The sequence below is a fragment of the Haplochromis burtoni genome, unplaced genomic scaffold (assembly GCF_018398535.1).
Source record: "Haplochromis burtoni strain Fernald_Lab_line unplaced genomic scaffold, NCSU_Asbu1 Contig_175, whole genome shotgun sequence".
Classification (NCBI taxonomy): Eukaryota; Metazoa; Chordata; class Actinopteri; order Cichliformes; family Cichlidae; genus Haplochromis; species Haplochromis burtoni.
Window position 1 is genome coordinate 283,887 of NW_024582536.1, and position 15,621 is coordinate 299,507.

At 38.6% G+C, this 15,621-nt stretch overlaps 2 protein-coding genes across 5 annotated transcripts in view; both read left to right on the plus strand.

The window, feature by feature from the left end:
* Nucleotides 1-5,434, plus strand: part of LOC102294984 (zinc finger protein 501) — a 22,749-nt gene extending 17,315 nt beyond the window's left edge. For 3 of the 4 annotated variants that reach the window (XM_042225563.1, XM_005934082.3, XM_005934083.3), the window contains exon 3: nt 636-5,434. In XM_042225563.1, the coding sequence (XP_042081497.1) occupies nt 636-1,816 (1,181 nt within the window). In that variant the 3' untranslated portion in view covers nt 1,817-5,434. The remainder of the gene's footprint in view (nt 1-635) is intronic. The other variant, XR_006054972.1, reaches the window with a different exon arrangement.
* A 566-nt stretch (nt 5,435-6,000) lies between these two features.
* On the plus strand, nt 6,001-8,736 carry LOC102297730 (tripartite motif-containing protein 16-like). The gene has a single exon (XM_042225555.1). It carries the CDS (start codon nt 6,110-6,112, stop codon nt 7,760-7,762), a length of 1,653 nt encoding a protein of 550 aa, XP_042081489.1. The 5' UTR covers nt 6,001-6,109; the 3' UTR covers nt 7,763-8,736.
* The last annotated feature ends 6,885 nt before the right edge of the window (nt 8,737-15,621 follow it).

Here is a 15,621-nt window from a genome sequence, read left to right on the forward strand (position 1 = left end):
CACACACACACACAAAAACTCAGCAGTCATCTGTTATCAGAAAAATAAGAGAACTAAGTAAATTATATCTATATGTGTAGACTTAGAAGAGTCAAATGTTTGACTGAGAGCCTCATTGCTTTTATCTCATTACTTTTTCTTGTTCTTTTAATTATCACGCACTTGATTTTTACGAGTTTAACATTTCCACTTGCTGTTGACACTAAATCTGTGCCCGTGCAGAGACACAAACCCAACACCAGAAGTTTCATTTTGTTCTGTCATCCATTTAAGTTCTAGAATTACATGTTTTCGCTGTAAGCATAGAAATTCGATTTCAACAGCATCCGGGTCTGGAAAAATATATTGGCTTCATCCTGAGTCTGTGTTGTTAGTTTAGTTAGTTATATATGCATTTTAGTTATTGTTATATTTTAATCCTAGTTTAATATTAGTGAAGTTGTGTTTAGTTCCCTCATTTCTACGTTCATTCAATATTTGTTACTTTCCGTTGGTTCCTATTTTTCTTTGTCAGTTAAAATCTCTGTGTGATTTGGAGTTTGGCTTTCTCACCCTTGATTCATTTAGATCATTGCCTCAACATCATCACATTTTTTAAATTTTCTGACATTTATTTTGTTTATTTACCCCTTCAGATTTTCCATATCAACATGTCTGTAAGGATGAAGAGGATTTCACAGACCAGCAGATGGATAACAAGGAGAAGAGCCACATTATGAACCAGGAGGATCCAGGGACTCTGCAGATTAAAGAAGAACACGAGGAACTCTACACCAGCAAGGAGGGAGAGCAGCTCGTATTGAAGCAGGAGACTGAAACCTTTCTTGTAACTCTTGGTTATGATGGAGGTGACCACAGTGATTCAGAGCCACACAGTGATCAGCTCCTTTCTCACAGCTCTCCTGAACCAGAGAGTCAAGATCAGGAAAAAAGTAAGCACATCAACTCAGAATCAACTCGATATGTGGAGCTGAATAAGAAGACATATGACACGAATAACAGTAACAGAGTGGAAAATTCTCCATTGTCAGAGACTCAGTGTAAATCTGAAATAAGTAAAAAGTCTGCAAAATGTGAGATTTGTGGAAAAACCTTTCATGATAAATCCAACCTAACGAGACATCTGAGATCACACACAGGTGAGAAACCTTATTCTTGTACCACCTGCGGGAAAGGATTCAGTAGGAAATCAGGATTGGAGACTCACGTAAGAATCCACACAGATGAGAAGCCATATTGTTGTAACACTTGTGGAAAAAGATGTAGTCAGATGATACATTTGAAAAATCACATTAGAATCCACACAGGTGAGAAACCATATTCTTGTAATACCTGCGGAAAAAGTTTCAGTCAGCTAATTAACCTTAAAACTCACATGAGAATTCACACAGGTGAGAAGCCATATTCTTGTACCATCTGTGGAAAAGAGTTTTGTGCTTTGTCAGCATTCAACAGACATATGCGAATTCACACAGATGATAAGCCACATTGTTGTAGCACCTGTGGGAAAAGATTTAGAGACCAATCGACATTCAAAAAACACATGACAATTCATACAGGTGATAAGCCTTATTCTTGCATCACCTGTGGAAAAAGATTTGGTCATAAACCAACAATGGAAAGACATCAGAGAAGTCACACAGGTGAGAAACTACATTCTTGTAGTACCTGTGGAAAAGGATTCAGTCAGATGATAAACTTGAAAATTCATATGAGAATTCACACAGGTGAGAAGCCACATTGTTGTAGCACCTGTGGGAAAAGATTCATTCAGATGATACACTTGAAAAGACACATGAGATTTCACACAAGTTGAAAATTTCACATAAAATCTGGAATAGCTGTTAGTTGTAAAAGTGGGTTTATGACAGGGCCAATACAGGCAAGCAGGCAAATTACTCAAAAGGTTGATTCTGTTCATCTGGACGTAGCGTTTTCAGTGGAAGAAACCATCTGTCACTCATCACTACTCATCAGAGAGTAAAATGAGAATTTTTAAAAATGAGGATGAGAGGAGATATTTATCTCATATTTGGAAAGTTCTTCTGCAGTGGGAATTATTATTATTATTATTATTATTATTATTATTATTATTATTATTAATAATAATAATAATAATAATAATAATAATAATAACAATAATAATAATGTGTCTGAATAGCATATATAATAAGATATGATATAAAATCCTGGAAAGGTATATGCCTGGACACGGGAGAGAAGAGTCTGCCTGTTAGTTGAAACCAGGATTCTGAAGGAACGATGCGGATTTCTTCCTGATCGTGGAAAAGTGGATTGGCTCTTGATTTTCTTGAAGATATTTAAAGATGTGTGGAAGTTTACCAACCAGTCTTGTGGAGTTGAAGGAGACATTTTCACATTTTCCCTTGGAACCCTGTTTTGGATGGAAAAGACTGAGAATATATTTAAAAAATATATCACCATCCTGTCCACTACCCCACGTTTTTCCCAACTATTGTTAGAACATTCCTTGAAAAAGTTGTAGTGTGTTAGTGCTTAAGTCTGTGAATCTCTTGTGTGAAATTAAATATCCTTATGCATTATCTTGCTTCTGGCTCTGTCCTTAGTCCTCTTCGGAAACTGATTATCTCATCGTTAGCCTTACTGGTATTGAGTTGTAAAATTTAGACAAAGTTTCCTTTTTAAAGAATCAATGTTTTGTTGGAGACAAACAGAGGCAGAACTAAACTTAACAAAAAGCGAGCCTTTTATTGTGACTGATTACAAGCATAAACCAAACAAGAAAACCAACTAGACAAGAAACTAATCATAAAGCCTAAAGTGGGAAAATTAACACATGAAAACCTGGAACACTTGGAAATACCTTGAAAACACAGGAACACGAAAGAGGATTAACTGGTGGTCTGACAAAAGGCTGAGGAAGACGGAGACAATGTATACACTAAAGGGTGATGAGGAAAGTGGAAACACAAAGGATGAAGTGAAGATTGAGGATGAAACGCAAAGGGGAGGAACGTGGGAGGGCGAGGGAGCCAGAAACATGGAGAGAGACACAAATACGAAAACAAACATGAGACAGAGGGAATAAACATAGACATGACATGGGAAACATACATAGAGGACATGACAGAATCTCACAAGAGACACAAGGATGAGACAAAGACAAGACAACAGAAGTAGAAATACAAAAAACTCAGACATAAAAGATTTGGACTCAAGACCAAACTGTATAAACTTGAACTTAAAACATCTTCATAAAGCTGAATACTGAATACAAAATAAGACTCAAATACTGAGTCAAAGACCTAGTACCCCGATAGTTCGTAATTTTCATGGGCAGATAAATCAAATTTCAAGAGCAGAGATGCTACCCTAAGCACACAATTTAGCCAAGAACCTGTTAAAGATTATTACAGAAGTTGTGATCAGCTTGACCATAGAAAGAAAAAACATATTCTGACATGTTTCATGTTTCTCTTCCTTCGTGAACATAAAGATGAAGTTAGAAAATTCTTTCATTGCTTCAATTCAAAAATGAAGAAGGTTTTTGTGGCAGTAAATGTGTTTGCTTTATGAAAAACATAGTTTTATTTAATTGTGAATCATTGGTTAAATTTAGAAGTTTGGGACTCGAATCTGTGTTTAAGTGAAACATGATATTTTTTAATGTTCTTTGTCATATGCCTCAAATGTAAAACACTTGGGGTTATCTCAGATTTTAAATGTGCTATATTGTAGCAGTTTTGGTGAAGAAGTGAAGAAGACTGGACTCCAAGCTGCTCCTGCTTATCACTGCTATGCTGAAGCATAGACTTGACCCAATAAATGAACCCCATTTTATTTTAATCTTTACTTGGTCTTAGACTGTTAGACCACTGACACCACTAAGGCTGCAGCTGTAAGGATGAAAACTAAAACTATCTTTCTTCTTTTGCAAAACTCAGCTCTTCTGCTGCTAGTATACAGTATGTATACCAATGTTTGTGATTGGTTAGATGGTGCCAATGCCACCACTCTCATGTGAACATGCAGTGGAAACCCTGGTTTAACTTAGTGATTTGATAACCAGCTTCATGTGAGCACATATCCTCGTGGAAAAAGGGGACGTGAATCCAGATAACAGACAGATATCCTGGGTACATTGAACTTGGAAGTATTTTAGGATTTTCGTAAACTGGAAACTCTTTTCTCTTATCTTTCCCATGGTCCCTTAATGCAGGATCATTGTTACAGACTGTGACTGCTGTGAACAAACTGACAGAAAAATATTTAAATGTTTGCTTACTGATGGTCGTCCAGAGTGTGAGCACAGGTTCTGCTTACTGAAAACCCATAATGACTGTTTGCTTTTTTTTGTTGTTGTTGTTATGTTGATGTCTCCAGAGTGACTCTCCTCATGTGATAGTTTGTGTAACTACTGTTGTTTTTAAAGCATATTTTTCATGTCTGCTGACCTACAGTTTATGACTTGTGTCTCTTATCTTATTTGTCACTGTGCTGGAACAACGACACTGCAGAGGATTAAAAAACGGTTGTTTTATGAGTTTTAACTCTGCTGCTCCTCGTCCTGGAATGTGGTAAAGCCTGAAAACACTCCCTCTGCTTTCTGCTCTCTCACAGCTGATCCCTTCCCTTCACACACCTGACAAAAATGAGATCAAATGATGAGAAGGAAACAAAATCAAATGAAAGAGTGAACAAGAAACAAACAGCATAGGTCAGAGTATAGAAACTGTTAAAACCATAAAGAAGTGAAAATACTGCATATATTAAACTCAGTGACTCTGGCAGATAATTACCTGAAAATTGGTACATTCGCTGACTGACATTGGATGACTTTGAAAAACATGGAACCATCAACAACTGCCAATAAAACATTTCACATAAACTTAATGTAGAAAAATAAGGCAAAGGCGAGGAACAAACTTTAACTCCCAAGAGCTGATCCTTATCTCAGAATATTTAAAAAACCTGGTCGCCTTCATTCCTCTTTCTCGTCACAGAAAGAAGAATGAAAATTTTAACGCAATTAAACCATTTGGAGTGCAGAATGACTCAAGATCCCTGAAATGTCTCTGTCAACGCATTTTGGGCAGTTTGTCCAAAGTTTGTCCATTCTGCGCTCTAGATGGGTTGATTGCATTAAAATTTGTAATCTCATTAATCGTGATGAGGGTGTTAATGTTGACAGCCCTAGTTTGTTGGTTTGTTTTTATTTTGTTTTATTTTGCGAGCAAGTTATTAGATCCCGCTCCAGCCAGCCAGAGAATCCTCTGCCGTCCCCCCTTTAACGCGTTGAAGTTTACAACCCTACAACAAACACAAAAACTGAAGACATTATGATATAGACTTATAATTTGCACCGATCTGCTTTCTGAATTCTATCACACACATATAAGCGAAAAGTGAGCGCGAGGGCCCTCAGTGAGCCTGCAGGGCACCAAGCAGGCAAGACAGAGCAAAAATGTAAAATGATTTTTAGATAGACTGTATGATTCTAATCGCTGTTCTGTAGTTTGACTAGGTGATTAGACAATGTTTTAAGTCATATTTATTAATATTCAAAACAGATAACTAACATGTAAGTGTAGGTTAAAGTAAGGGAACCAATCATTTCAATCATTCTCGAAACCTGTCTTTTCCCATGTACTTCACTAAACAATGACATGACTCACAAAAAATCCACTGACTTGTGTTACAACAGCCAGAAGCACAGTGACCCAAGACATATCAAAGTCCTCAGTAGATCCTACAGAGCTTAAATCCCAAATCCCCACAAGTCAGTCAGAACTGCAAAACCCTCCTAGATAAGAGATCCAATTCAATTCACATGTTAGGAGCTAAAAGTTAAAGCTCTGAGTGTAAAAATTCCTGTTTAAATTCCTGTAAACTGTTTAACTGGGTCATAGTTGTTACTGTATTCAGTAAGTCAAGCATAACACACCATGCCTGTCACAACACGCTCTTTGTCACACTGTTAATACTTCCCCTGTATAAGGGTGGATTGCAAGAAGTAAAAAAGAGCTCAGTTTCCCTTCAGGGCACAGAGGCTGTTTGTCTTCACAGAACGTGAAACCTATGTGACAGTCAGAGAGAAAATAGGGAATTAGCGCAGCAAGAAAATCAAATGGACCCAGAAACCTTCACTTGTTCGATCTGTTTGGATCTACTGAAGGATCCAGTGACTATTCCCTGTGGACACAGCTACTGCATGAACTGTATTACAAAACTCTGGAATGGCGAGAAGGTAAAGAAAATCCAAAGCTGTCCTCAATGTAGGCAGATCTTCACAGTGAGGCCCGTGCTGGTGAAAAATACCATTTTAGCAAATTTAGTGGAGGAGCTGAAGAAGACTGGACTCCAAGCTGCTACTGCTGATCACTGCTATGCTGGACCTGAAGATGTGGCCTGTGGTCTCTGTATTGGAAGAAAACTGAAAGCCCGCGAATCCTGTTTAATCTGTCTGACTTCTTACTGTGAGAAACACCTCAAGCCTCATTATTATTCACCTACATTAAAAGAACACAAGCTGGTGGAGCCCTCCAAGAAGCTCCAGGAGAACATCTGCTCTCATCATGATGAGGTGATGAAGATGTTCTGCCGTTCTGATCAGCAGAGTATCTGTTATCTCTGCTCTGTGGATGAACATAAAGGCCACGACACAGTCTCAGCTGCAGCAGAAAGGACTGAGAGGCAGAGAGAGCTGGAGGTGAGTCGACAAAACATCCAGCAGAGAATCCAGGACAGAGAGAAAGATGTGAAGCTGCTTCAACAGGAGGTGGAGGCCATCAATCAGTCTGCTGATCAAACAGTGGAGCAGAGTGAGAAGATCTTCACTGAGCTGATCCATCTCATCCAGAAAAGAAGCTCTGATGTGAAGCAGCAGATCAGATCCCAGCAGGAAACTGAAGTGAGTCGAGTCAAAGAGCTTGAGGAGAAGCTGGAGCAGGAGATCACTGAGCTGAAGAGAAAAGATGCTGAGCTGAAGCAGCTCTCACACACAGAGGATCACATCCAGTTTCTACACAACTACCCCTCACTGTCAGCACTCAGTGAGTCTACAGACTCATCCAGCATCAATATCCGTCCTCTGAGCTACTTTGAGGATGTGACAGCAGCTGTGTCAGAGGTCAGAGATAAACTACAGGACATTCTCAGAGAGGAATGGACAAACATCTCACTGACAGTCACTGAAGTGGATGTTTTACTGTCGGATCCACAAGCAGAGCCAAAGACTAGAGCGGAATTTTTAAAATATTCACGTGAAATCACACTGGATCCAAACACGGCAAACACATATCTGTTATTATCAGAGGAGAACAGAAAAGCAACATCCACAAAGAAACAGTCTTATTCTGATCATCCAGACAGATTCACTGGATGGTGGCAGGTCCTGAGTAGACAAAGTCTGACTGGACGTTGTTACTGGGAGGTGGAGTGGAGAGGTGGAGGAATTATTGTAGCAGCTGCGTACAAGAATATCAGCAGAGTAGAAACTGGATGTTGGTTTGGACATAATGACAAATCTTGGGCATTAGATTGTTTGAAAAATAGTTATACATTTTGGTACAACAACATCCAAACTCGTGTCTCAGGTCCTCGTTCCTCCAGAGTAGGAGTGTACCTGGATCACAGAGCAGGTATTTTGTCCTTCTACAGCGTCTCTGAAACCATGACTCTCCTCCACAGAGTCCAGACCACATTCACTCAGCCGCTCTATGCTGGACTTTGGCTTTGTTATTCTTATGGGGACATTGCTGAGTTTGTTAAACTGAAATAGACTGAATCCTTTCATACTGTTGTGGGATTAAAACAGTATTTTAGTTTCCATTTCTTTTTTTGTTTCCATCATTATTGTGGCATTCTGCAATGCACAGAAATCAGTTACACATTACAGGTGGTACCTTGACATGTTCTAAATGTTCTCTTGATGTTTTTGAGGTCTTGTTAGATTGAGCTCTTTACTGTGTCTGTCTAGCCATAAAAACAATCACTTCTTGTGACTCCTGTGAACAAACTGACACGGTGTGGTTTTACAAATGTCTCTTTGCTGATGTTGCTGAAGATGCTGAAAGCTCAGTGAAGTTTTCTTTAAAATGTTTTTCTGAAGGTTAATTTTAAAATTGATGCACAACACAAGAGGGCACCTTCATCCTGCTAACAGGGATGTAGAGGAGGTTAAAACACCTCAGCTCAGTTTGTCCACATTTTTTAGATTCTGACATGTTTTTAGCCTGATAAAACCCTTTATGAGTCGATTGTATTGCAAATCATGGTAAAAAGAATCAAATTGTCATTAGCTAATTAATTTGGAGCTGTATCATGTAATATTATAGAAACATTTCCTTCAAAAACAGAATATTTACTAACTGACCTTTTTCCATGGACTCATGTCTTCCTCATCTTACTGCCACGTTGAAACCACAAACTCCAGAAGATGTACAACAAATTGTGCATCTTCACCACACAGCTTTCTACTGTTTACTTTCATACCCACTAAATAAGAACCAAAAATATAATATAATTAATATGAAAGTATGAATTTTTATGTACCCCTTAAAAGAAAAGAAATCTTATTTGCTTGTTTCTTCTTGGTCATAATCCTGGATCCTGAAAGGTTTTGAGTTTTTGGACTTCTAGTGTATCCCTGTTCACTGTACCCTCTGCTAAACACCCCTCCCAAGAGGTTTTGGCCTCTAGTCAAAGGAACATTGTAATAAAGCATATTTCACCCAGTGGGGGTTTAATTTATTCAAGCATAAAATAAATGTCTGTATGCCAAATGCTCAGGAAGAACAAGGAAGTCCACAACCCCAAGCGAGGTAACACAGAATCATTGCCATTTCTATAGCCAGACCAATCCTGCATCATCTCCCAAAAGCCTGTTCTGAGCAAAAACCCTGTATGTTATTGAGGCTGACTTCACACAAGGAGGACCTTTCCTTAAGATTAGTGAGCAAACTAGACACAGTACCTATAAACCTTTAAAAGAGAAGAAGATTAACCTTGTGGCTCACAACTAACCTGAAATTGAGTATGTGGTTTCCTTCCCTTTTTATAGTGAGACGGAGAGGAGCGGAGAGAGAGGGAAATCAGCTGGGACCGACAGCTGTCAGACTGGTGATAAAGACCTGTGTGTGTGTGTACCTGTGTATAGTGCATTTCACAGAGTATCATCCTACTTTTCCCTTCTGACTCTTCTATGGTCATCCATTTGCATTTGTACATGACATCAGAAGAGACACCAACACAGACTGAAAACACTGCATCATTAACTCATAATTTATATTTTACAAATATATAAAATACAGACAGTGTTGAAAAAAGAAAAAAACTAAATGACTGAGACGGATTCTGTTGTACTGGATTAACTTTCAAGATAAGCCCACGATTCCAGATGTTCTGCAAAACCTTTTTGCACAAAATTGCATTTACCTTATTTTACTGAGACAGTGTGCAAAGATGAGATCAACAGCAATGAGCTGTGGGCTGAAACACAACACAGATGTATAACATTGTTAATAAAGTTAATTTGTCTGAAATAAATTGATGACATTTATATGTCCTAGGGCCCATTCAGATGAACATCAAGATTCTCCTCAATTATTTAACTGTTTTTAATATTATTTAACAGAATTCTACTTGTACAAACACAGAAGGGCATTCAATAACAAGAAACCCAAAACTAGATCATCCATTAACTCAAGTTAAGGTAAATATGGTGAGTTGTGAATTTAATGTACACTCGGCCTAGTGTGGAAAAGCTGGAGTGCTGGGCTGCAGCTTGTCAGTCTGGTAACTCAAACAGGCTCTTTTCCACACTGTTCTTATTTATAAAGTGCATTACAAATCCGAACACGACTACTAACAGGTGGATATTTGTGTTTTAATTCAAATAGCCAAACAACATAGAGCCACTTACTCCTAAAGAGAGAGACAGTGAAAGTGAACAGTATATCCTTGGTTTCTTAACATAACACTCATTGTTGCAGACAGGTGTGGCCCAAAAAGTGATCCCTTAGACTGATTTTTAGTTTTAGTGTTATTCATTTTCCTCTGAGTTATCCATTCTGCCACTAGTTAGCTAACATAAACTAATCTAAGTCTATTAGCTGCAACTAACAAACCAACAACATGACATTGGATGATGTTCCATACTGACAGAATATGGCACTAAATATGTTTTTAAAACTTTGAGCACTTATTTCTTAATTCCAGCTTCACAGACAGCATTATATCTATATCTGTTTTTGAGATCAGGGCTCAAAGGTTTAAATTAGCATTTTTATGTGTAGTGTTTCATGTCTTCTATAAGTAAAATAAATAAATAAATAAAACCTTGTGCAGATCATAATTCAGAACTCATCAGATTTTTACATTCTCTTTAACATCAAGTAATATAGTAGAATCTTCCTTTAAATGTATGGCTATATTTCAAATCAAACTTTTAACAGCTTAATCAAGATGATTTTACAACCAAAATAATAATCGACTATCTGACAAAACTGGGACTTAAAATCTGACATAACATCAGATGTACTTACTATGGATCAGCTAATAATCTAATTTGTTGGGACTAAAGTCTTCCTCATTCCTGGTTCTCTTTGTTTGACGAAGTCTATGTGTTGTATTATCTTGATTAACATGTTCAACTCTAGATTTGATGCTTCTTGGTAGTGAATAACGTCCACAACCCAGTCTTTCTCCCTTTTCAGTAAAATCTGCAAATGTTTGAGGGTATCTATTTACAATGATCTTAGCAACCTCTTCACAAGTTGCACGTTTAGGGTTTCTGCAGTTAACTTGCATGGCCTCCACAACAATTCTAACCATACTTCTCCTGTCCTCTGGATGACCTCTGTCTCCTCTTGTGATTGCATGCGACAGTTGGAGTGGAAATCTTTCCCAAGCTCCAGAGTAATGGTGTCATTCAAATTCTTTGGTCTGCCATCTAAAAAAAAAAAAAAGAGAGAGAGAGAGATCATTGGAAAAGCAACTTTATATGGCTATTTCAACAAATATGTCCTCACTAAAAGATGAACCCTGCAATTAGGATTGAGTACTAACAGAAAGGCAGTTTTGGGGACCTTGTCTGAAGATGAAAATCAATCCCAGGACTGCAAAAGAAATACAAACTCAAGGTCTTGCATTGAAAAGTTGAAAAATACATCGTAAAATACAGTATATTTTACAGTTTGTCACAATTTCCAACCTTAGTACTACCATTACCAACGAAAGGTTAATGGTGTTAGATTCAGTGTCTACTTTTGCTTCGTGCATTGCACAGCTTCAAAGATCCTGAAATTCCTCTATGATGCTCTGTATAGTGCTGGTTGGCAAGAGCATTTTAGCCTGCATTTTTAAATGACACAAAGTCAACTGTCTTCTAATAGATTAACTGTGTCCTGTCCTTGTATTATGGCAAATCCCCCAATTTCTTGTTGCCTTGACTGCTGAACTGTCTACTTATGTTTTCGAGAAATATGGCTGGAAAATGATGTTGATGACACTGAAGTATTTAGAGCAACCTTCAAATGGACATAATACTTCCCCCCCCATCTTTGATATGAAATCTGAGAGGGGCACAAAGAGCTGTGAAGTTTTGTGCAGCATACCCACATCCAGGAACTTGACAGCTGAGGTCAACAGTGAACTTATAAAACTCCTCCTTAGTGGTCTCCCTTCTTGTTCTGTGATTCCTAGGCATATGTGAATGAAGGCAGAAAATGTTCTGAAAGTGGCAGGGCAGTTCTCAGTTCCACAAGAAAGCCTATAGTTAGCTACATGTTTGTGGCTTTTAACATGCAAACTGAACAATATAAATTTCCGTGCACTGAAGCCACAAAATTTAGAAATACACACAGTTGCAAAAGTTCAGTGACCAATTACCTTTCCTAAATGACATATGCAATGCAAAAAATAAGAGTATTGTCAATAGGGACCAATTCCCAGTTTTTACATGATCAAAATTATTCACAAAAGGCTTCAATAAACAGAAAATGTGTGTCGACAAGAGAACAGTGCACAAAAATGAAAAGATATCTGAGCTTGACGCTTTAATGGGTTTAACATGACTTAGTCAGCACTCCGCACCGTACAGGTAGTACAAGCACACCTGAAAACACTGACCAGCTAACAGCTTTAAGCATTTGGGCGCAACCTCGGTAGTTCACCGATTCACCTGTTGCAAAAGTTTTCTATCAAGTCTCATAAATCCATTGGCAACTATTACCTTACTAGTCTTTTGAGTCTCCACATTCATAGATATTGACATTTTGTCTTAGCATTTGAATTAAAATATCCTGGTAAAGTAGCTTAAAAGTCAAAACAAACAGTAATAAGAACGCATTTTGGACTTCTCTCGAATAAGTGAAAAAAACACTTACCTTCAGACTGATTAGCTGGTGTCAATCCAACTTTAATGTGTTCCATGTCAGTCCGTTTTAGGGAAAAAGTGTTAAGTGGTTTCATTTAATTTTGAAATACTCCCGCATGGATGAGCAATTTGGAGTCTAGCAGAGTTATCACGAATAGCATATGATCTTCAGATATAATCCAATCAACCTTGCATTTAACCCGATTGAACATCCAGTTACCTCAGACTACTTCTAAGTTGCACATGTTAACGGTCTCATCATCACTCTGTGCTGCAGCGAACTGGATCTGTGGCACAGAATAGTTGATGGCCATGTTGTTCTCCTGCTTTGCAACTTTGTTTGAGTCTGAATTGCAGCTTAAAAGTGCAAAACTAAGAAAAGCAGATCAATATTTTCTTCTTCTTGTTATTTAATGGTGGTTGGCAACCAGCGAAAGGAGCATTAACCACCTCGAGCAATATTTTCTATCCCCATTGTTGTTTAGAAAGTGAATACCCGACGTGTGCGTCATACGTCACGTTGTATGTAAGAAGAAGGTGTGGTGTCGGCTATCGCACCAGTCACATTAAAAAGCTTTAAAAACGTAACAATTGCTTTAAAAACACAATCCAACGCGCTAAACTGTTATAATGTGTTACATTATCACATATATCCAGGACATCTCTTCTGAACCTAGACGAAGTGGTGCTACAAAGGAATTATTTCTTTAGGAGAGCATTTAATAGCAGTCTGGCCTGCCACAAAATGCACCTCTAAAAATACAGTTTCTGCTTGTCCCCAAATTTATTAATTTTGAGAGTGAAGTTGTAGGACTGATGCTGGTTAGTGGTGTAGGTTTCATGGAGGTGACACCTTAACTTCTGTAAAATGACGACCAGAGCATATTATTAGGTTAGTTCACTGTAGTTAGGCAGAGGTGTCTTAAAAAGTACCACCTTATACAAAACAAATGAAGGTCCAGTATAAGAAAGAATAAGAAGAGAAAAAAGGAACACCCTGCTAAATGAAGTCATTTTTAAACATTACTCTAAATGTAGCCGCATGTTTTTGTGAAATATGGACAGTATTCAATGAAATTTTGAGCAAATGGAAATGTAAGTTGGTGGTGTAAGGAAAAATAAAAGGAAAAAAAAAAAAAAAAAAATATGTTCTTATCTAGATACTTACCTGGCAGGGGAGATACCATGATCACGAAGGTGGTTCACCCAGACCCACCATGGCGACAATGACTGCTAACATGACAGGTTCCAGGAGGAACGCTGTGCGTTTTGAGATGCAAGGGGATTGTGAAATGGACCGACTACAGTTCAGTAGGATTGTTATCCAGAAAGAGTTGGGATACTCGCCAATGCAGATCGACTACATCTTCGGCTTGCCGGGAAAGAAAAGTTACGAGGTGATTTTTGCCACCAGTACCTTCTACGAATCATGTCTGAGTAAGTTTAACAGACTCAAACAAACTAGACCTCAGCTGGAGAACATCAAAATGACACCGTTGTCCGGTAGAGAGACCAAAGCTGTGACAGTGATTATGCACTCTGAATACGTGAGAATGGAAGACATTAAGACCTGGTTGTCTTTCAAATGTGTGGTGAAGAGAGGTTTGGACTTAAAAGATGAAGACGGAATTAGAACTGGAGCATATCGTTTCTACGTCCACCTGCAGAGAGATGAGACCTCGGGTGATTTGATCCACCTGCCCCCAATTATCCAATTGGGAGCAATTAGAGGATATGTTTTCTACCCGGGGCAACCAAAGACATGCCGCAAATGTGGCGGTAACGACCATTTAGCCGCAGAGTGTGAGAATGTAGTCTGCAAAAACTGTAAAAGTGAAGAGCACACTACAATTGAATGTCCTGTTCCGCGGAAATGTAACCTTTGTGGGGGTGATGGACATACCTTTAGGGCATGCCCCCAATCCTACGCAAATAAAGTGAAAAAACCTCATCAACAACTAATTGAGGAGATGCCAGTCTTAATTGGAGGAAGTCTGCCAGCTGTTGAAGAGGTAATTAACAATCAAGTCAACGAGTTCCAGCAAGAAGAAGTTGAGGACCAAACGACCTTCAGCTGGGGTGGGGAACAAGTTGAAGTGCCCCCCCCCTCCTCCCAAGTGATCACCAGTGAGGATGTAGCGACGGAGGAGAAGAAAGTACTTCAAATAGATACGGAGCCTAAGACACAGGACGAGATCCAGGAGGAGATGACCGTGCCTTCGGGTACCCATACCACTTCACAGCCATCGACATCCCAAGAGTGCAGAGACATGCTTGACTACATGTTTTCTGAGATTTCAACGTTACAATCAAACAAAACTATCACTTTGGAAGAAGAAGGTTTTTCATTACCACCTTGTGACATTGAAGATAACATAACTATTTTTTCTGAATTGCTACCACAAGTAAATGTAAGAGTGCCACCGACATCACAAAAACGACAGATAAACACTTCAACGGAATCGTCTACAGGGATTTTGGAATCAGAAAGTGGGGACCAAATAGACTCCACGTCAATACCCGTACTGGAAGAACAAAGACTGATATCTACTCAGGGAGTTGTTCATGAAAGTCAACAGGAAGGTAATGACGTGAGCGCCCCCTTTACGGCATGGCTCCCACGGAAAAAGAAAAAGAAGAAGGTAAAAATATAGTAAGAGACTTTATTAATAAAGCCAGAGAGTTAAAGATTCCACCTATTTAGTACAAACATAAACTCCTTCTATGTATCGACAATCAACACAAGGGGGTTGAACGATGCAGTGAAGTGTCAATCTGTCTTTAACGTATTACACGAAACAGGTGGGGACATTTGTCTTCTACAAGAATGTGCCCTTCCCTTTATGGACAATTATACTAAGTTCACAAACCGATGGACATATGGCCAATCTCTTTGGTCAGGGGATAATCAAAATCGGATGTCTGGTATAGGTATTTTGATCAACAATAAAACAGTTAAGATAGAAAAAGTGGAGGTTGTGGTGGACGGAAGAGCTTTATGTATGGATGTAGAAATAAACAGGAGTAAAATCAGGATTATTAACGTCTACGGACACACAGATTCGAAAGAACGGGCAGCATTATTTCAACTGTTACAACCATTTCTTTGTAATAGAAGACAGGTAATATTGGGTGGGGATTTTAACTGTACACCGGAAATAAGTGGAATCCAGGGCGCGGCCCCAACAGTGAAGAAAGATTCAAGTACTTGCGCTTTAGACAACCTAATTAAAGACGGTAAATTAAAAGACGTGTTCAGAGTT